General features: G+C 33.1%; 1 protein-coding gene across 2 annotated transcripts; it reads left to right on the top strand.

Moving 5' to 3' along the window:
- Window positions 4,678-21,412, top strand: LOC109333186 (phospholipase SGR2). Of its 2 annotated transcripts, XM_019568514.1 has the most exons (20): window positions 4,681-4,958; window positions 5,058-5,158; window positions 5,475-5,801; window positions 6,886-6,957; window positions 7,071-7,223; window positions 7,890-7,940; window positions 8,167-8,337; window positions 9,041-9,190; window positions 13,077-13,142; window positions 13,228-13,734; window positions 14,275-14,350; window positions 14,459-14,547; window positions 14,737-14,809; window positions 14,932-15,034; window positions 15,449-15,542; window positions 15,626-15,688; window positions 18,133-18,178; window positions 19,454-19,551; window positions 20,232-20,278; window positions 20,957-21,412. In XM_019568514.1, exons 1-20 carry the CDS (start codon window positions 4,784-4,786, stop codon window positions 21,204-21,206), a joined length of 2,712 nt encoding a protein of 903 aa, XP_019424059.1. In that variant the 5' UTR covers window positions 4,681-4,783; the 3' UTR covers window positions 21,207-21,412. The 2 variants fall into 2 exon arrangements, with proteins under 2 accessions (XP_019424060.1, XP_019424059.1); XM_019568515.1 differs by lacking the exon at window positions 13,077-13,142 and having other exon boundaries at window positions 4,678-4,958; window positions 20,957-21,324.

Raw genomic sequence — 22,046 nt, 5'->3', positions numbered from 1 at the left:
TAGTATGCTTACACAATTTTAGTAGTACCACAAAACATCTTAAAAAGAGCGACTGTCCATGACTCAACCAGTAAAAATTATCTCGTACTATTCAGAATTGTTCTTATCTTCTATTAATTCTATGACTTTTATTTGATTTTATTATGACCAACAACCTATAACAATAGCTTATGATGCATTAATAACTTTTTAACTCAGTTTTAATCCAATTAGAATCGTTTAACTCTTTAATCATTTATTTTTCTCTTTACTATTAATCTTTCAAAATTATTTTATGTGGGTGTGTTGTGAAAGCCTTTTATTTATTTTTACTTTCTCATAGTGATATATTATATGTAAGTAGGATGTGTTTATATTCGCATAATATCCATGTTTGGTCTTTAAAAATCATTCCGTATAATCTTTATTTTGGTATAAGAGTTTAAAATTTATGTACTCAAAGTGTATTTTTACATCAGCATATCATTCACTATTAATTTGTATTACTTTGTTTAACAATCAATAATTATTAATAAATCAATGGTGAATAATTTACTGACAATATAAAAAATACTTATACACTGTCAATATATATATATATATTAAATTCTTGGTATAATATATGTATGGAGAGGATGAAGAAAATTTATCTATGAGGAGGATGCGCATTTGCATCAAAGTAAAATTTTATTTTATTTAGTTGTTAATTGTTGTATATGCAATAATAACTATCTTCATCTATAATTTAAGGGTGCACTTATATTCAATTATAATTTATAACTAAAAATAAAAGATAATAAATAGAAAAAAGTAACCTCATCTAAAATGTGTTGCTATTAGTTCTTTTAAAATATAAACAAATTCATGATTAAATTAGATGTATAAGTTTCATGTGTTGCCTTTTTATTAAAAATCATCATATTATCTATTAAAAATTCATCTTTAATATTATTAAATGATATTATTTTGATTTTCTTTATTGTTGAAAAAAATCTATCGGATGAATGAATCCATCACACAAGTAAGCACTCATAAACAATATTTTCATTCTATTAAACATTGAAAAAAAATTAATGTATACACTAATAATGTAAATGTTTTTTACACTGTCAATAAATCAACTACCATTGATTCAGTAATCATCATTGACTATCAAACAAAATTAATATAAATCAATGATGGATGATATGTTTAAAGTGTAAAAAAATTTACACTATCGATATATAAATTTTAAACTCTTTAAAAAATTAACATAATGATTGATATTTTTAAATATTCGAATATTTCTAATATAGTAGAACTAACAAGGCATTGATCTAGTGATATAAGACCTCACTAGATTCTCAAGGTTGATGGTTCGATTCCTGAAAGCGACACTTGTTGGGAGAGGCAAACACGAAACTAAATGAAATTAATTTCTTACCAAAAATAGGTAAAAGATACCCTTAGTAGCATAAAAAAATTGATCACTTGAAGATTTTTTGAAGTGAATTATATTGGAATGATGAATTTTATAATGATGAATTTTAGATACTAATGCTTTATATAATAGAAGCTGGCTTAATACACCTGCATGATAACTTCTTGATTTTCACCTTGCAACATTTTTTTTGCAGTAATATTTAAATATTATAGCTATATGTATTAAAGTGTATATGACTGAACATTTGAATCATCAAATTTTAGCATTATCTATTATTTATTATAAGGTAATATTTATCTACTGTCAATCTAAAAAATTATATATAGTTAGTATACTATTACCATTCATTTGTATTATTTTTATTGAAAAATTAACAATGATTAAAAAATGAATGAATGCAAGGGTATTGTAAAAAAATTCTTACACTATGAGTGCATACACATTTTCTCTATTTATTAATATATACTAAAGCTGTCCCTTCATCTTATGGGTAAAGAAATAATTAATTTCGGGGTTCGTGATTGTCTCTCCCAACAAATGTCGTTTTTAGGAATCGAATCATTGACATTTTGATCATCTTAAAATATAGGAGGATCTTACACTCCTAGACCAACAATTATCGGTTGTTTCATTTTATTTTGATATGATTTGATGATTATTATTATTTTTTACTTTATTTTCTTCATTGTATTGTTTAAAATTTTGTGTCTCACCCTTCAATTTCATTGGTAGGTAGCAAATTTTTACTCTCCTAAATGATAAATAGTACATCTCGTTTTTGATAATGTCTACTCCAAAAACTAGATCAAATAATTCATTAATTATTTCCCTAATTATAAAAATTAATTTCAAGGAAATTTATCCGTAGTTATAATATTATCTCCGATTAACATAACTATTTTACTAAAAGACAATATCTTTTGGAAAATTATTATTAAACAAATTTATCAATAGGTAAACTTACAACAATATAGGTAGAAAGTTCATTAATAACAAATTCTAGACAAATATACATTAACAAAACTACTATTTTGTTTACTTAACTTATTTTATTCTCTCATATTGGTTGTTCAATATTTTTTTTTTGGTTTCCCACAGGTATCCTCGCACCAGAGGTAATCCTGTCCGAGCCGGGAACATCCACAGGTAAGTGGGGCTAACTCTCCCAACGAGAGTTTTTTCCGTCCACAAGACTCGAACCCGGGTTCTTACTTAAGGGGAATCAAGCATGTACCACTTAAACCAACGGCTGTTGGTAATATTTTTCTCTTTTAAATTCCTTAACTTTGTTTGCGTTATCACATTAGTTCTATGTTAGTTTTTTTAACACCATCACTAATCATTCTATTTGTTCATTAGTTTGCTTCATTAATTTGTTCATTTATCATTCATAATCCAATTATTAATCATCAAACATACCCTTCAACATCAACAAGATGTTAGTTTAGTAGTGTAAGACTGTATTAAATCATCAGAATAACCAAATTGTCAATGATTCGATCCTATGAGCGACACTTGTTGGGGTAGCACGAGCCACGAAAGAGATTAGCTATTTGCCAAAAGGGTGAGAAGATACATTTGGTAGTACCAAAATAACCACACCCTTCAAATGTGACCACCACATCTGCTATCTTACAAAGACGCGCCACTATTTTTACCTGATTAAAAAAAATATTTAATTTTTTTTATAATTGACGATTTTGATGATAAATTACTAACAATGACACATGAATTAATATACTTTTTAGGATAAAAGATATGAATCTCTTGAAGATAGAGGAGAATTTAAGAAAAATAAATGAAAGAAGGAAAAAGAATGAGACAATGATTGGGTCTTGATTTAGATTTAGAATCATATTCCTTCATAGGTGAGCTAAGCAAAAAGAGAACAAAAGTGACACATCATTTTTTATTGCAAAACTTTATACATTATTATTTTTATCAAATCAATGATTTAGATCAAGCCTAATAATAGCTGTAATTTAATTGTTTCAAATTAAAATATTTTAGATTATTGAGTTGAATATTTATGCACTATTATTCTATTGTTTATTTTTACTACTTTTGTCTCCAAGTCAATAAAAGTGAACATGGAATGAAGAATGATTTGCCTTCAAAACAAGGAAGTCTTTATACTACCGATCCATATATTAAATCCTTAGTAATTATAATGAGACAATAAAATGTATGCATAGAATTTTATATAAATGCATCAAAATGATTTTCATTCACTTTTAAATAAACTAATATAATAAATGATATATGATGTACGTGATGTATATAAATCTGTATCTATACTATATATAAAGCCAAAACTTGAAATAACTTCCCTTATGGTGTAATTTTTATTTCCTATATTGCCCTTAACATTATTTATTTTTTACAAAAAAAATATATAATCCTAAGCAACTACCACCAATACATTAATTAACCACATATCTCACCTTAAATTAAACATTATCATAAACAAAAAAATATATAAAAATTGAATATGTAATATCACAAAATATTCATCGACAGGCACGAAGTACCTGTACACACTAGTGTTAATAATGTATAAATATTATATTCTCATAACACGAATTAATTAAGTTAAGAGAAAAAATATTTGCAATTACAATATATATAAGTTTTATATACTATCACACTATGATATTCAACATTCATCAATCATATATTTTACACTCTCGAATTAATAATAATAATTTATATTAATAGGAGTGCAATATTTATAAAACTCATAATAAATGATACAATACATAATATATAATAATAATATTTATACACAATAAATAATATAATGTGAGTTTATAAAATTCATTCTGTGTATCAGTGCTGTTAATACTGTACCAATCGTCAAACGGGTTAGGGTACGGGTATAATAGTTTTTTCAATTTCATTAAAAAATCAATTTTAAATAAAAACTGGCCGTATAATCAGTACGGTTCAATTGAAAACCGACTAATATAACCAGTTTTAATCAATATAATTGTATGACCAATATAATTACTGTACATACTGATATTGAGACCAGTTCACTGGTTGAACCGACCAGCTCGAACCAGTTTTTATAACAGTGGCGTGTATAAATCTTTTTCTCTATTAATACTTGTATTGTGTATGAAACTATAGGAGATAATGATGTATCAATTAATTACTTCTGGATAAAGCATAAAGACACCCTTGAATTGATATATATAATAATTAAATTAACCGCCATGTATTGTATTTACAGGTAGAACCACGCTATTTGGAATTTCATTTGACCTCAAAATCTATGTGCTTCATTTTCCTTTCAATTCAGCGAAATTGAAATTGAAATTGAAATTGAAATTGGAATAAGCAACGAAATCATTTGAATTTGAAGAATATATAAGAGAAATGGGAGAAATTCATGAACCAAACTTGCTGAAAAACACACCTTCAAACATTGCTCATTTGGAAGATGTTATCGAACAATCAAAAGCTCGTCATAAATATCTTGCTCGCACTACTAGTCCTTCTGATGGTGGTGATGTTCGTTGGTATTTTTGTAAGATTCCCTTATCCCCAAATGGTTCGTATTTTTCTCATATTTTAATCAATTTCTAGTATTAGGGTTTTTGTTTGTTTTGATTATTGTTATTCATGATTCAATTTATTTCAATTGTTGTAGAGTTGGCAGCATCAGTTCCTTCCACAGAGATTGTAGGCAAAAGTGATTATTTTCGATTTGGCATGAGAGATTCTCTTGCTATTGAAGCCTCTTTCTTGCAGGTAACCCAATTTTTTTATATTTACTCAAGTTACGTAATTATCTCATTTATCTTAGGTACCAAATTCGCTATACTGTGTATGGGGTTTGTCATAATGAAGGTTAAATCTCATACAATTAATGTAAAAAATGACTAACTGCATAACCAAGTGAACCACGTACGTAGTGCGTATCGGGTACCTGCACTGTAGTGCGTATCGGGTACCTGCACTGTAGTGCGTATCGGGTACCTGTAGTGCTTATCGGGTGACTATGCTTGAACTTGTACTCTTCTGTTTTAATCATACTGATTATGTGTGTGTTATGGTGTATTGGTAGAGAGAGGAAGAGTTACTTTCTAGTTGGTGGAAAGAATATGCTGAATGTAGTCAAGGTCCAAGACAACAACAACAACAACGACGACCTTCTTCCACTACTCACTCTTTATCTCCACTCTATGAAATTGAGGAAGAGAGAGTTGGTGTTCCTGTTAAGGGAGGACTCTACGAGGTTGATTTGATTCAGAGACATTGTTTCCCTGTTTATTGGAATGGAGAAAATCGACGTGTTCTAAGAGGCCATTGGTTTGCTCGTAAAGGGGGACTCGATTGGCTACCACTTCGCGAAGATGTTGCTGAACAACTTGAAATTGCTTATTATAGTCAGGTCTCTTTACGTGTTCAAATTGCTTTTATTTATTTATTGAAGAACTCATTATTACTAATTTACTTATGATTGGTTGTAAGTGTGGTAAATGGCTATATCAAAGGGTTTTGGTAAATGGCTATATCAAAGGGTTTTGGTAAATGGCTATATCAAAGGGTTTTCTTGGTTGCATATAGAGACTGTCAAACTTTGCTCAATTTATGTTCTTTTTGCTTAATATATACTCTGCTATTGTACTATTTTCCTTCTCATCTTAAACAATGTTTGTTTCTCGAATTAAAAAAGGGTTAATGTATCAGAACAACCTCTTCACTTTCGAGGGTAAGACTGCATTCATCTACTCTCCCTAGGCCTCACATTTAGAGGGTGAGCCTTGACGTAATAGTAAGATTACTTGTCTTGTGACTTGGAGGTCATGGGTTCAAATATTGGAAACAATCTCTTTGTTTGTGAGGGTAAGGTTGTGTTCATGTATCTTCCCCAGACCCCACTATGTGGGAGTTTCGTGCCCTGGACCACCTTTTTTATGGAAGAAATTTTATGAGAGACGATTATAAGATCAGAGGATATGTTATGATCCTGAAAGAGAGGGAAAGTAAAACATGAAAGAACAGCGTAGTGCTTGTTAGTCATTATGCATATCCTCCAAAGCCAAAGGCACTCATGTAGAGTAGCCGTGGGGTGGAGCACCATGTAAAAGCTAAGAAAACCACTTTTTTCATATTAAAGATGTCAGTGTAAGTACATTTCTCATAAAACTTTAGCATCCCTCTCCAATGATAAGCATCAAATAGCACCAAATATTGCACTGTCAAAGGTCCTTGTACTCCTTACACCTTAGATCTACCCAAAGCCACTTTTCAAATTTTGTTTTGTTGTTTTCTTTCTTTTAGAGACCAAATAACAATGCATGCAATTAGGTATTCTTATTTAGGTAATTTATCTCTAGGTCTTTCTTGAGTAGATTTTCAATCCTTCTCTCCGCAACGAAGGGGTTTGTATTTGAGTGCGGAAGATATTAGCCGATTTTAAACTTATGTTCATTCATTTAGAAAAAATGGGTTGATTTTGACTGTTTTTATAGGTTTGGCACCGTAGGACATTTCAACCATCAGGACTTTTTGCAGCTCGAGTTGATTTGCAAGGCTCCACCCCGGTATGCAGACTATTTCGAAAAGGATGATATTGTTAATTTATTTTTTATTATGGATAGAGATTGTTTTGAAATGTTAACATTTGGTGAACAATTGTATTGGCATGGACATGCAGGGCCTGCATGCCCTTTTCACGGGAGAAGATGCTACCTGGGAAGCTTGGCTAAATGTTGATGCTTCTGGCTTTCCTAGTTTTGTTGGTTTTACAAGAAATGGGATCAAGCTAAGGCGTGGTTACTCCCCATCAAATTCACCAAAACCGACCCAGGTTTTTTGACTTTTCTCTCCCTTAGTGCTTTAATGTATAGGTACATGTATCCAGCCTGTAGAGTATTCTTCATTATTTATAAATGTGGACATGGCAATACATCCCAATTTTCTTTGCTATTGTGTCTTCCTCCATTCATGTATTATTAAAGTGTTAATGTTAACATTGAAATACATTTGTATAACTTTGTCATCCATAGAGGGTGAGCCTCGATGCAACAATAGGGTTGTTGCCTTGTGTCTTAGAGGTCATGAGTTCAGATCTTGGAAATGAGAGCAGGGCCCTGTACATTTATCCTCTCCAAATCCCACATGATCCTCGTGAATTCTGCCGGCATTTTTTAATCATGTCATCATGCAATTATGCATTGGTTATTCTTTAATGCAGTTTATTATAGAAAATGAGCATTTATATATATATATGTGTGTGTGTGTGTATTTAACAATGATGAGAATTGATATGGGAACATTTTACTACGTTTTTTGAATTACAATACATGCCAAACTTTTTATTGTAACTGGTGGCCAGTATCTCTCCTTGTGTGTTTATGTTTGGAGTTCATATTGTTGATAATCATCAATTAATGGTTCAGTAAACTATTTGTTCATTCTGAAAAAAATTAAATAGAGATAAATCCTGTAGTTATTGACTCACAACCTTTTATAGGATGAACTACGGCAGCAGAAAGAGGAGGAGATGGATGATTACTGTTCACAGGTATATAACAGGAGGTCAAGGTTATGATAATCATTATACTTTATAGCTCTCGCTGGTCTCCTCTTATTTCATATCAATTTACAGGTTGTTCCATACATTTCTGCACACACCTGGAACTGTTTTTGTTTTATCTTTTTGAAAAAAAAAATGAATTTGATTATGTAATAAACTTTCCCATCCTCAAGCTAATTTGGTTTGTGTGATGGATGTGAATAATTGTTTGTAGGTCCCTGTTCGACACTTGGTATTTATGGTTCATGGAATTGGTCAAAGGTTGGAAAAATCTAATCTGGTTGATGATGTGGGCAATTTTCGGCATATTACATCAACTCTCGCAGAGGAGCACCTTACTCTGCACCAACGAGGCACTCAAAGGGTCCTCTTTATCCCGTGCCAGGTACCTGATATGTTGTTCTCTCGCATCCCTCCTCTTCCAAGCCTTTAAAGACACTTTCTGTTTCTCCTCTTTCAAGGCCTTTTTGCTATGTTCCCCTTCTTTATAAAATTAAGCTCCTTCTCATCCTGGTCTTTCATCAGCATGTTGGCCCTTACTTTGCTAGTAGGGCTCATAAAGTTTGTTGGTTTCACTTGCTTTCTTACTCATTTGTAAGTGTTTCGTGTTACTGTTAGTATTTTTTGTTCCCTGGAGGCATGTATTTTGTTTATTTAAAAAGCATTTCTGGCAATTTGGACAATAAATATAATGAAGGCTGGCATTACTTTTGTCCAAGTTTGCTTTGGATTTTGTCCTTCATCTTTTCCTCTCCTGTAGCAAGCTACACTATCTTTTCTCAGGACAGTAGAGAAACTCCCTTGAAACAGCCGTAAGCCAATCACCAAAGAGAGGTCATAATCATAGTCAATCCATAGGTGTTACTGTGTTAGGGAAAAACACAAATCTTTAAAATTGTGAGCATTCAGCTTCAAACAAATCCTTCCAATAGGTGCATAAGATGCCCACTGCAAGTTTTGCCAAAACCTTCGTACTTTAATGTCCAATTTTGAGCTCTATGCTCTGTTCCTTAGTTATTGTATTTGCTTATGTTTGTTATAATGTCTTTTCATTCGACAATAATTAATGATGATTACATGTTCTCTAGTGGAGGAAAGGAATGAAGCTGAGTGGTGAAACAGCCGTTGAGAAAATAACTTTGGATGGAGTGCGGGGTGTTCGTGTTATGCTGAGTGCAACTGTGCATGATGTGTTATACTACATGAGCCCAATCTACTGTCAAGACATAATTGACTCGGTATGGTGTGCGCGCAAGCTGGTTTCGTAGTTTCATAAATTCTCCTTTATCAGATCTTGTCATTTCAAATTTTCCCTATAATAAATGCTTTTATTTAAAACATGGATGATTGCTTATATCACATCATTTAGATGCACGTTTTTCATAATTACACTGGTGGCAGCAAATTTCATAATCACAGTGAAGATTAAATATAGAATCTTACTAATTTTTGGTTTCAATTGATTGCAATACTTCATTACCTTGCTGGATCAGTAAATTACTAATTTCTTATTTTCCATCTTGAATCCTAAGGTCACTAATGGTATTTTATGCTAGGGTCTTAGATTCCAGTAACAATTATTTCTATAAGCTAGTGTTTAGTTCACAGATGTTTTTATATTCCTGGGTATCTCACTTGATAATGTGACTTGCTCATGTTTAGGACATGATTAGAAATAAAAATGTCCAGGCAAATGGAAATGCTTTTATATTATCGGGCATCTCGCTTGTGAAGTGAGAAAATTTGGATGCTACCTTTTTGGGCGACAATGTGATTGGGAATTACGTTCCCAAGAACGTGCTCAAAATCATGGCAACAATCAAACACCACCTAATAGGTTTTATTTATTTGGGAATTACATATTTCTGAAGTTTGTGACAAAGGAAGACACCTTTAATGTGATTATGCTTTGCAACCCAGATAGGGCTAGAGGAACATCAGAAGATAATTTTTTGGAGAATTTGGAAGGAGTATCTAGACAATACCTTTATAAGACGATTTTCTTTGGAGGCGATCTTAATAAACATGTATAGGGGAACACTAGACGATATGAAGGTGTTCATGATGGATATGGTATAGAGGAGTCATATATGGAAGGTAGGACTATTTTAGACTTCTCATCAACTCTTGATTTTACAATAGCCAATACGTATTTTCAGAAGCGAGATGACATTCTTATTAATGAGTGAGTTTGCATATTCTCAAATCGATTTCTTTCTTTCTTATAAGGAATTCAGATTGAAAGATTTGCTTGAATTACAAAGTCATGCCTGGAGATAGCTTGACAAACCAACATAGAGGTTTAGTTATGGATGTGAGGGTTAAGAATAAAGTGGAGAGAAAAAGGACAATAGGGAGTCCCAAGGATTAAATGGTGGAAATTGATGTGAGAGGAACGTAGGAGCTTCAATCAAAGGGTTTTGGAAGAAGAATTTTGGGAGGTACAAATTAGTATTAATAATATGTGGAGGATGATGACCAAAAGAATTAGGAAGATATCAAATGAGATACTAGGTAAAGCTAGAGGCTCTGGACCAAATGGTAAAGAATTATTGTGGCAGGACATAAGTGTCAAAGATAAAGTCAAGGTAAAAAAAAGAATGTTATAAATCATGATCATTGTATAAAGCGTATGATGAGTCGTACAAATCTTTAAATACCAAGGGAGAGGAAAGAAGTGTGTATAAACTTGCAAACATTTGGGAGAGAAAGACGAGAGACTTGGACCAAGTGATGTACACTAAAGATGTAGATGAAAAAGTTTTGGTGAAGGAGAAATATGCGAAGCAAAAAACTATTTCATAAGCTTTTCAATGAGAAACATGTTTTCTTGCTTTCTGATAGACCCCACTCGATAGAGGATGATACAAATTATACTTCTTATTGTAGTATTCAGAAGTTGAAGATGAAAGAAGTTTTGAAATTGATGGAGAATGATGAAACGCTTGAACCAGATAATATATCTATTGAGGCATGAAAGGCTCTAGGAGAATAGAGCATTAGATGGCTCACAAAATTGTTTATGAGATCATGCGGTCTAAAAGATGTCAAACGAGTGAAGGAGAGACATCTTAATTTCTATTTATTAGAACGAGGGCAACATATAAAATTGTGTGAAGTATAGGGAGTTTAAGTTCATTAGTCTTACTGTGAAGCTATGAGAGAGAATATTTGAGCGAAAATTGAGACAAGATATGAATATCAATGAGAATCAATTTGGTCTTATGCTAGGCAGGTCAACTATGGACGCTATATACCATTTGGTCTTGGATGTCGCCATAGGACTACACTAAGGGTTAACTTTGAGCCCTTTTTCACATTAGTCTTGAATAGGCTCATTGAGCATATCTAAGAGCTAGTACCATAATGCATGTTTTTCGCGATGATATTGTCTTAGTGAGACGATCAAGAGAGAAATTAATTGGGAAGCTAGAAATATGGAGACAAGCTCTAGAAGCACATGGTTTTTATATAAGTCCAAGTAAGACGGAGTATGTCAAATGTAAGTTTAGTAAGAGGCAGACAAAGATGATCGAGAAATTGGAGCTACGAACTATATGATTCAAGCGGGATAGATGAAATGACAGAGTGCTTCATGTATCATATGTGATACAAATTTACTACTCAAACTTATTTTTATCGCATCCTGTAATGCTATGAGACTGAATGTTGTGCAATAAAATGTCAACAAAACAGAAATGAGAATGTTATGTTAGATGAGTGGACACGCTAGGCAAGATAGAATTGAAAATGAATGCATTAGGGAGAAAGTTGGAATAACTCCTATTATAGAAAAGATGATAGGTTCACGTTTTAGGTGGTTTGGACATGTGTGGAGGAGATGGGTAGAAAGACTTAGAGATCAATGCTTTATTGATGAACTTGATTTATTATTGAACATTATGGTGTCGTTCGTTCTGTGTAGCAGACTTACTTAGTAGGGTAAATGCTTGATTGTTGTTGTGTAGTTATTGTTGAATATGATTCTTCGAGCTACTCGTATTGGGTTTATTTGTGACAAGTTGAGTGCATATAACTTCTATGCTTCGACTTGATGGAAGTGCTGAATGTATATATCATGCATAAATGTTAGTTAGTTTAAGGAAGTCTCAAGGCCTATATCTCCTTGTGTGTATATATTCACAATGTATTCATGAACTACTAAGATGAATATGATAAACACATACATTCTCTACAATTATGTTTAACATATGGTGATTTAAGTTTGTGGCTTAAGCTTTGGAGTTTGGACTACTTTGCTCTGGAAGTTTGACTAGTCCAATGAACGTGATATAACTTGCTTATGAAGAATCAATGAATTAAAGATTATTTCAAAATGTGATGATATGTCATGTGTGATGCCTGGAAACCCTAGGTGTGAAGCTGTGTTTAATCTTATCTTGACTTGTAGTATCTTTTCCCTAGATGTGAAGCTTTGTTTCAAAATGTCATTGTTCTTGACTGACATCATTACAATTTCATTGAAAGGAACATTTAGCTGTTTCTTGCTTTAATTTCCCTTATAATCCCCAAGTCCTAACTCCATATGTGAAAAGGTTAAAATAAATTTTCTTGTGAATCCTTGTATATGTGCATAGAAAAGATGGTACAACAACACCTTAAGTAGTTTGGACATGTGCGAAGGAGACTGTTAGAAGCTCCGATAAGGAGAGTATATCAAATGGAGCTTAGTCCAATTCCTAGAAAAGGTAATACCCACAAAAATTATAAGTGAAACAATTAGGAAAGATTTAGAGATATTGTTTTGTCATTGAACATGATTTGTAGTAGAGTATTATGACGTCATTCAATTTATGTAGCCGACCCCACCTAGTGAAATTAAGGCTTGATTGTTGTTGTTGTTGAATTTATGTGCATGCTGTTCCTAGACCTATTTTGCAATTGCAAATTTACGGTACAAAATAAAATGGAAACGTACATTGCTCTTTGTAATTGTGTGAACTGCACTGCAGATTTATCCATTTAAAAAAAAAACTAGATGCACTATAACATTGTTATGACCTTGTTTGGGTGATTGGATGGGTTGGTTTGAAAATTTAGATTCCACACTATTGTAAAAGGATAAATGAACTTTATGTTTTGACTAGTGAACTTACACTTTAGGTGACCAATCAACTGAATCGACTATATTTGAAGTTTCTCAAGAGGAACCCTGGATATGATGGAAAGGTATACAAGTGAGAAAAATTGCCTCATTTCCCCTCTACATTTTCAATATCTTTCACGGGTTCATTGAACGCTGACTTTTGTGTAGGTGTCACTATATGGTCATTCTCTGGGAAGTGTTCTTTCATATGATATTCTCTGCCATCAACATAATTTATCTTCCCCATTTCCGATGCATTGGATGTATGAGGAGCATTCTATACATGAAGAATCACTCCCGGATGAGAAAAACCATGACTTTCAGTACTCATCAAACAATCAAGATGACACTTCGGGCATGGTGAGTCCCTCTAATGAAAAGATTACACAACAGTCTCCTTCAGAAGCGGAGGCAGAATATTCAGATGAGTCCTCAGTTTTGGGCCCTGCTATATCAAGCGTACACAGTAGTACTGCAGAACCTAACTCTGTAAAACTGAGTAACACGGGTGATGTTTCTGAGCTCCTTTCTGATTCCAATGACATGCTTTTTGAGAAAATGGGGGTGTTAGCTAAACCCGAGAGCATGAATATTGGGCTACCAGTGGAGAGGTCAGCTGAGGAAGATGAGGGTTCGAGCAACAAAGATGAAGTAATCAAGACGCTCAGGGAAGAGGTTAGATTTCAGGTTTTACTTTTTTCTTTTTTTAAATCTTTTTCTATCTAGTTTCCTATTTCAAGGAAGATTGGGAGAGAGATGTTAAGAAGCCTTGTAATACAAAAAACACCTTACTACTTACACTATCATTTCACTTCAAGATGAACCATATATGTTAATCAGGTTTAGTACAACATGTGATAAACGAGTTCGTCAAGAAGGAATTCATGCCAAGAGCTTGCTTGAGTCATTAAGTTCATGCCTAAGGGTGATTTATTTCTCTAATGCACCCTCTCATGTGAAAATTATTTGTGCTTCTATGAAAAAACTACAAGCTCTGGTGGAGCGTCAGAAAAAATATGAAATCCAATGGCATGTATGGTTATACTGTCCACATGTCATAATGTTGGTGGACTAGTTGCTAGGCACAGTCCACTAACATTATGTCACTTGGTTGGGCTGTAAGACACAGGGTTTACCGAGAAACTCACTTGAGTTACTACTAACATTAACAGCTTTTATAAATTCTATATAATGGACCAAGCTTTCATTGTCTAGATTGATTCATTGAAAGCCAATCTAGCTGATGTGGAATCACGTGTCAATGGGCATACCGAAGAGGGGTCACATTCGGGTAGTGATTATTATTATCGTCCTTTAAAAGTTTATTATGTTTTCTACATTCATCTTGACTTTTGATATATAAAAGAGAAAATTTAATATGTTTACGTTCATATGGCAGTGCAACAGTCATCTAAGAAGTCACGCCCTTTACAAGATGCATCAAAAAGTTTTACTCCATATATCAAGTACACGAAGCTTGAATTCAAGGTATGAAAACAAATAAGAATCTTGTTTACGGCGTGTACAACTTTAAAATGTTTTTACAGATATGTACGTTTCCTTTGGTATTTTTAATAGTTTAAACTCTGATGAAAGATGGGTTATTGCTATTTTTCCTTATAACTCTGACAATGTATACATGTTAATGATATGACTAGTATTATGCATGCATGTCAGGTTGATACATTCTTTGCTGTTGGATCACCTCTTGGTGTATTTCTTTCACTTCGTAACATCCGAATTGGCATTGGTAATAATTTCTATGCATGTTTTTTATATTTTATTTCTAATCTTAATATATCTCTTTGAGCTTTTATATATTGCACGTTTTACACTTCATTACATTATTGCCAACATTCTTGTTCATGCCAGGCAGAGGTCAAGAATATTGGGAGCAGGAAAATATTAGTGAAGAGATGCCTGCTTGCCGTCAGATGTTCAACATTTTTCACCCTTATGATCCAGTAGCATACAGGTTTGTCATATTTTCAGCCTCAATGAAGTTTTCCAAGTGAATACCCATTGATCTGTATAATTTTACCCTGGATATTTGATTTTATGACTTTTATATTTACTATATTCTTATGCTGCTGTTTGGAATATTCATTCTTATATACATATTGCAATAAGAGGAGTGTAAAGGGTGTGAACTAAACCTACAACACAGTCTCTATCTCACACACACACAATGAACCACCAAAACTATTGGAATCTAGAAGTAAGGATCATCGCTCTTTCTACTAAAGTGTACATCAGCACTTGGAATGATAAATAGTGATTCAACATGATTTTGCTTTCTTTTTATTTTTCAAATTATTTTGTATCTCTTAAAAACTTAGACAAATGTGCATGACATCATAGAGGCTATTTATTTTGGAATTCACCACAGGATAGAGCCACTTGTCTGTAAAGAATACCTCAGCAAACGCCCTGTGTTGGTTCCGTATCACAGAGGAGGAAAGAGATTGCATATTGGATTTCAGGTGAAGCAGGGTAGATAATAGTACTATGTGTATGCAATGGACCATTATATCTGTTTCAAATGATTTTCTAAATTCTGCTGCAGGAATTTACTGAAGATTTAGCAGTTCGTACCCTGGCAATAAAGAGTTATCTGAAATCTGCAAGGGTGAGCTCCTCTTTTCGTGTAAAAGAATGCATGGTAGCAAAGATGACAAAGATTTCAATGTGCAGTAAGTCAACTAATATCGTAAAAATAATACAATCACCTAAGGTGAACATACAATAACCAAGCCTTAATCACAGTAGACGCAACCACCTTAGGGGAGGATAATGATTATAATTATTGAAATTATTTACTTGCATAAGGAGAAAAGGTGATATTCAAAAGAGTGGATATGTAGTAATAATGTTGTGAGTGATGATGTGATACAAGACATAACAACAACCTCTATTTATACTAATATTAGACTTCTAATTAAATAAAGAAATAAATCATAAAAGATAGGATAAAATAATCTGAATCCTAAGAAATCTCTTAGGATACTCTAAACAAATCTAAGATATGATTATAATAATAAAGTGCATTTTCTTGATATCTAAATATCCTCTAGATATTCTATATAAAATAATTTAAGATATTATGGTATACTTTTATACTTTTCTAATACTCCCCCTCAAATTAAAACTTACCAAGCTTTAAGCTTGTTACAAAAAAATATATTTAAAAAGGAAAAATAACCAAAATAGTAATAGGATTCCACACCACAATCATCGCTGGAAGGTATTGTAAACTGTGAAATTTGCAATGAAGATGGCCATAGCTACCATGAAGGTACCCTAAGGTAGCTGGATGAGATGCTCTAAAACAAATGCAATTTTTAAATGCCATAAGACATCAAAGCTTAACCATCCACTACTGAAGCCTTCTCCAAAGTTAACCACCTTGTGCAAAAGCTAACATCATGCTTAAGGTATCATCAGAATGATCGTTGATGAGAAAAGAAATCATTATTAATATGATTTATGAATAGGAGAAAAGATATCACCAAAATAATCGTCGGTGGGAAGAGAAACCTCTAGTATAATTATTATCAGAATGATTGTAGAAAGGAAAAGAAACCACTGGTATATTTACTATCGAAATGACCATTGATGAAAAAAGAAGTCACTACTAATATAGTTCATCAATGGGAGAAGAATTAGAATGATAGTCAGTGAGAAGAAAATTAGTATAATCACCATTGGAGTGATGGTCGATGAAAAAAGAAACCACTTGTATAATAATCATCATTTGACCAATAGTGGGGATGACATCAAAAAGAACCTTTGAGCAACACAAGAAGATAAACACTAATCGTAGCTGGACAAAATAGATATGAACCACCATGACAACTCTATATCCAACATTTCCCTCAAGTTGAAACATGTACATCATATGCATCTAGTGTTTAAAATGTGGTTGTGGTTACTGCAATTGCGGTCGTTGCGATGCAGATTGTGGCTGTTGTGGTGTGAATTATTTTGTGAGTAAAAAATATATTTGATATCGATGCGGTCTGATGTGGCCCGATGCGGTTGCGTTGCGGCCCAAATGCGGTATGATGCGGTTGCGTTGTGCTTCATTGCGGTCGCATCATTGTGATTCAGCGTCACACCATAATTGTAGTGTGATGCGGTTGTGACTGTTACTGCAACCTCAATATTGCGGCCGCATCACATGACGCGGTCCGTAATTTGGAACACTCTATGCATCCAACATGTTACATATAGAGAAGAGTGAAAAATTGATGGCACCAGAGATGGCAACCATGAATCTAAGAAGAACGATGTAGATAGAAGCTGAAACAAAATCATGCAAACATACTACATCTTGAACTTCAGAATATGAACCTTGGAACCTTGGAGCCAGATCCCCACCACAAATAGCAATGCATGGTGTGCAAGTAGATTGAGAAAATATGTTTTGCACCAAAATGCAACAATGCATGTACTTTCAACTTCAAGTAACAAAACACCAAAAACTTGGTGTGCAGGCATCATAAGGAACGTAACAACTTAAGATAGATCACACAGGCATCCAAACAACACTGGAAAACACCATGATATATGGCGCACACAACAAAAATCTTGGCAAAACCGGACACAACAAAAATCTTGGCAAAACCGGACACAACAAAACACTAGGTGTCACTTTCAATTCTATGCTAGCATTTGAAAAAGAAAAATACCTATATACTTTTCTAGTTACAGAAGACCAAAAACATTCGGATGAGGGTTAGTAGATATGCGGGGTCCCTTCATAATTTGTCACCTCCATTTAGAAATGATGATCTCGATTTCTAAACATCCTTTAGATATTCTCTATCAGATAAATTAAGATATTGTGAAGTACTTTCGTATATTATAATTATGATTATAATAACTGCTAAAATCTTTGCTGCCGTAGTGGATGTTTAGTTTAAATATGAAATTTATCCCTTGACACTTAAATTTGAACTAAAGAAACACATAATTCATGATCAGTCAGATGGAACAGAAAACAAACACAGATGATATTTGATTTTCTTCTCTTGTGCATGATGATGGTCGTAATTTATGTTTTGTGAGCAGGCTAAGGTACTTACTATTTGTCAGTCAAGCTTGGAGAACGCAGAAGGTAGCACAGTCTTTCAACTTAAAAGTTCCTTTCCATTTGATGGAATTCAATTTTTTGAAACCATAATGATTTTGAATTCATATGTTTAGTTTGAGAATGCTACCCATTTTAAGAGGCTTTTCTTTTGACTGGCTTGTGAAGTGAGGGATTTGATAATGTGTTTTTCTTGTTTGTTTTACATAACACATTCACACACATGTTATAAGTTCTTGTTGTGGTAATGTGTTCCATTTACAGGCTTTTGCATTTCTATTGTAATTATTTTAAAATGGTAATACATTTGATTAGAATTTCTGATTCTTAGAAAGGGAGAAGAGAAAGAGATAATGGGAGAGTAAAAGAGAAGAGGAAGCAAATGGAAACTGTTGTTGCAATCATTACTGAAACGGATACATTGAGTCACTATATAAAGGTAGTGACTTGTGCATAGGGTCTAATGGTGACGGCTGTCAGAATGACAGCTATCATAGTAACCTACTCTAGCAGGTAACAAACCTGCACTAAATGAGAACAACCTACACTAACAGGTCATAAAAGTATTTACTCTAACATTCCCCCTGAACTTGATGGTGATGAGGACTAGGCAATAAATTAACAACCCGGAGTTTCTCTCTTAGGATACAAAACCTAGTAGTGGACAAGGCTTTTGTAAGAATGTCTGTTACTTGATCTGTTCCAGGCACATGTTAAACATGTAAGTCTTGCCATGACTATTTCCATACAAAGAATAGATCCATTTCAATATGCTCTGTTCTAGAGTGTAGGATTGAATTTCTAGAAAGTAGAACTGTACTTAGATTATCACAATACAGAACTGAAACTGAAACAGGAACTTAGATTATCGTAACATTATTTACTCCGACACTTTTGTGATTTGCTTATGATGTCATTTTTAGAATCATATTTGGATTTACAGAGCCATATGATGTCATTTTATAGAATCGTATTCCTAAAATAGTATTCTTAGACGAGCTGGCTATAAAATTTTATCAAACTCTTGCAATTGAGTACTACTATTTGCTTTATCTCTTGTTTGGCTTTTGTTTCTAATCTAGATATTTGTGTCTGCATCTACAGTTTTTATTGTAAATGCATATTAGAAATAACACCAATTTCAAAAAGGTTGTGGTTGAAGCTTATTTTTTGTGCAATTCTAAGTGTTTTCTGGTCATTATATTATTTTTTGTTTAATTTTTCTTAATTAATCTTGCAACATGAAAAAGACAACCGTTTCCTTTTATTTTGTTTTAATGTCTTTGTCTACATGTATTGCAGGAGAAAGTTCTGAAGAGGGCGAAGAAACATCATATGGATCTTTAATGATGGAGAGATTGACAGGAAGCAATGATGGACGGGTTGATCACATGCTTCAGGTATGGATTTCACCGATCTTCTTGACCAAGCACACTGGTATTAGACGAATTATGTAAAATGAGAACACACCCTGCTGATTTATAAGCATTTTAGTACTCAACAGCAAGTATATGATTGTATGCACACTAAGCTGACCTCGGATATACGCCAACCCTGCTTTCTTTTTCCGGGATCAGTCAGCTGAATAAAGATAGAGTTGCTGTAATGTATGATCTTCTATTTAGTCAGGACTCAGGATTCTCCAGTCACTTGGTTGAATAAATGCATGTTTTGTTTCATCAACAACAAATCCTAGATGTAAGATGTCCTAGAATACTACTTGCTACCAGGATCTCACCTTTTGGCCTACATCATCAGTATTTTATTGGTTATGTTGAAATCTGTCGGTCCTTTTCCATACCACCACCTTATTCTGGTTTCAAAAATGGCAAACTTTTATTGCTCCTCTGCGATGACACGTTATAAACAAGGAAAATACTCGTCAAGCTATGATAACTTGGTAATGCAAATTTTTTGGAGCTAAAAGTGATATAAGGGACACATGTGTTAAAGTCAGTAGGACTATCTTAGAGGCTATCTCTAGGTTCCTCTTCCTCTGCCTGTTGTTCTTTCAGTTTGTTACATTTCTGTCCAATATGGTGGCATTTTTTAAATTAATTTGATTGTCACTGAAATGCAGGATAAAACCTTTGAACATCCATATCTGCAAGCTATTGGAGCACACACGTAAGTGCTGTATTTGAAATTTCACATTGTTCTAGTCAGGGCTATAAATATCATAGCAATTGTGATTGGAAATGGTGCCTGTGAGGCAACTATGTTATTGGTTTGATGATTAGATTACTGGAGGCATAGCCAAATAGCTAGAGATGGAATTAGACCAAGAAAAATTATGGTAGAAATCATTAAAAAGGACTTACAATACATTGAAGTTTATGTGATATTCTTGTAAAACTTATGTATGCCCCCTGCACTTTCACCTCTACAAGCAGGTGCTACTCTTTTTCATGTCAGAAAGTATAAATTTTTAATTTAATTATCAATTAACTATAATTCAATCAATGTGAAAAAGAGTGACCCATGATCATGCTACAAACTGGGACAACAGTTGCCCCGTTTTTGGTACTACCAATGTTATCCCCTTACTCTATAAGTAAGAAACTAATCACTTTCGGAGTGTAGGGTTGCCCCTCCCAACAAGTGTCGCTCTCAGGAATCGTACCTTTATCATTTTGGTCTTTCTGAAGATCTAACGAGACTTTAGACTACTAGACCAACGCTTTGTTGGTACACTTGCCCCTTTTATTACCATGATAAGTGATTTTTTGTTGTTGAGAGAATTGCCTTTTATCTTATGTGTTTATATTTATAACTAGTATATATAATCTTATCTGTGTTGGACAGAAATTATTGGCGGGATTATGACACTGCACTTTTCATACTAAGACACTTGTATAGAGATATACCAGAAGATCCTGATTTTTCAGTTGAATCTAGTGAAGCCAACTCAAAAAATGAGAGTACTGCTACTGGGTGGTATGATCATAGAGATAATGTTGAAGAAGATCTTCCTTTGACTTTCTCTGACAAAGTTATGGTCAGAAATTTCTCAAGCAAAGCTAAGAAGATTGTGAATGCTGTCTCTAATTTATAAATATTCATACAGTGTATGTAATCAAAGAATGTACACTAGAATGGGTAGTAGTTTCATATGGTTTACTTGTGTGGTGATAAATTAGTTAATTTCCAATGTACATAAAACAAAAACAAAAAGGGAGAAGAGGAGGATAATTAGTATATGGAAACAAATGTACAATCCTAGTTTTAGTAAAAATATAAGCTGCATAAAGGGGTTTTTTTATTTCACTTTCAGGTCTCGACAAGTGTTGTTCTCAAGAATTGAATCATTGATATTTTGGTCTTTCTAGGGATATAGTAAGTGTCATTCTTAAGAATTAAATCATTGACCTTTTATGTTATTAGATCAACATTTGTTGATTTTTATTTCACCTTTGCCAGTTTGAAAGCCATACTAAAATTTTTCATTTTCAGTTTTGCATTTTAGAACAATGTAACTATTATTGTTTTTAGCAAAGGATTTTTTATATATGAAAATTAAATCTATTTAGGCGTCGTAGAGTGGAAGTTAATTGATTTGGCAATTTCAATTCGGGATTCCCCATAATCAAAAACAATTCGTTGCATTTTTTTATGGAAAATGTACTCAAGAGCTTTAGAGATTTTTCTAGCATTTATAGAAGAGATAGAATATAAATTATCTTGGATGCTATTTGGTAATAACTAACCTGAATATTTGAACATTTCAAATCCTGGTATCATGCTTTAAATCCATCTTTTAATGGTACAAATTTTCTAAAACTATAGACGGATTTCATAAATATTTTATTTTGAATTTATTAATATACCTAAATTGTGAATTTCAGTTAAGAATCAGGAATATTGGAAGGAAAACATGGTTCCATTGTATATACAT

The sequence above is a fragment of the Lupinus angustifolius genome, chromosome LG18 (assembly GCF_001865875.1).
Source record: "Lupinus angustifolius cultivar Tanjil chromosome LG18, LupAngTanjil_v1.0, whole genome shotgun sequence".
Taxonomy (NCBI): domain Eukaryota; kingdom Viridiplantae; phylum Streptophyta; class Magnoliopsida; order Fabales; family Fabaceae; genus Lupinus; species Lupinus angustifolius.
The sequence above is the reverse complement of the archived record's forward strand: the minus strand, read 5'-3'. Positions and strand labels throughout refer to the sequence as shown.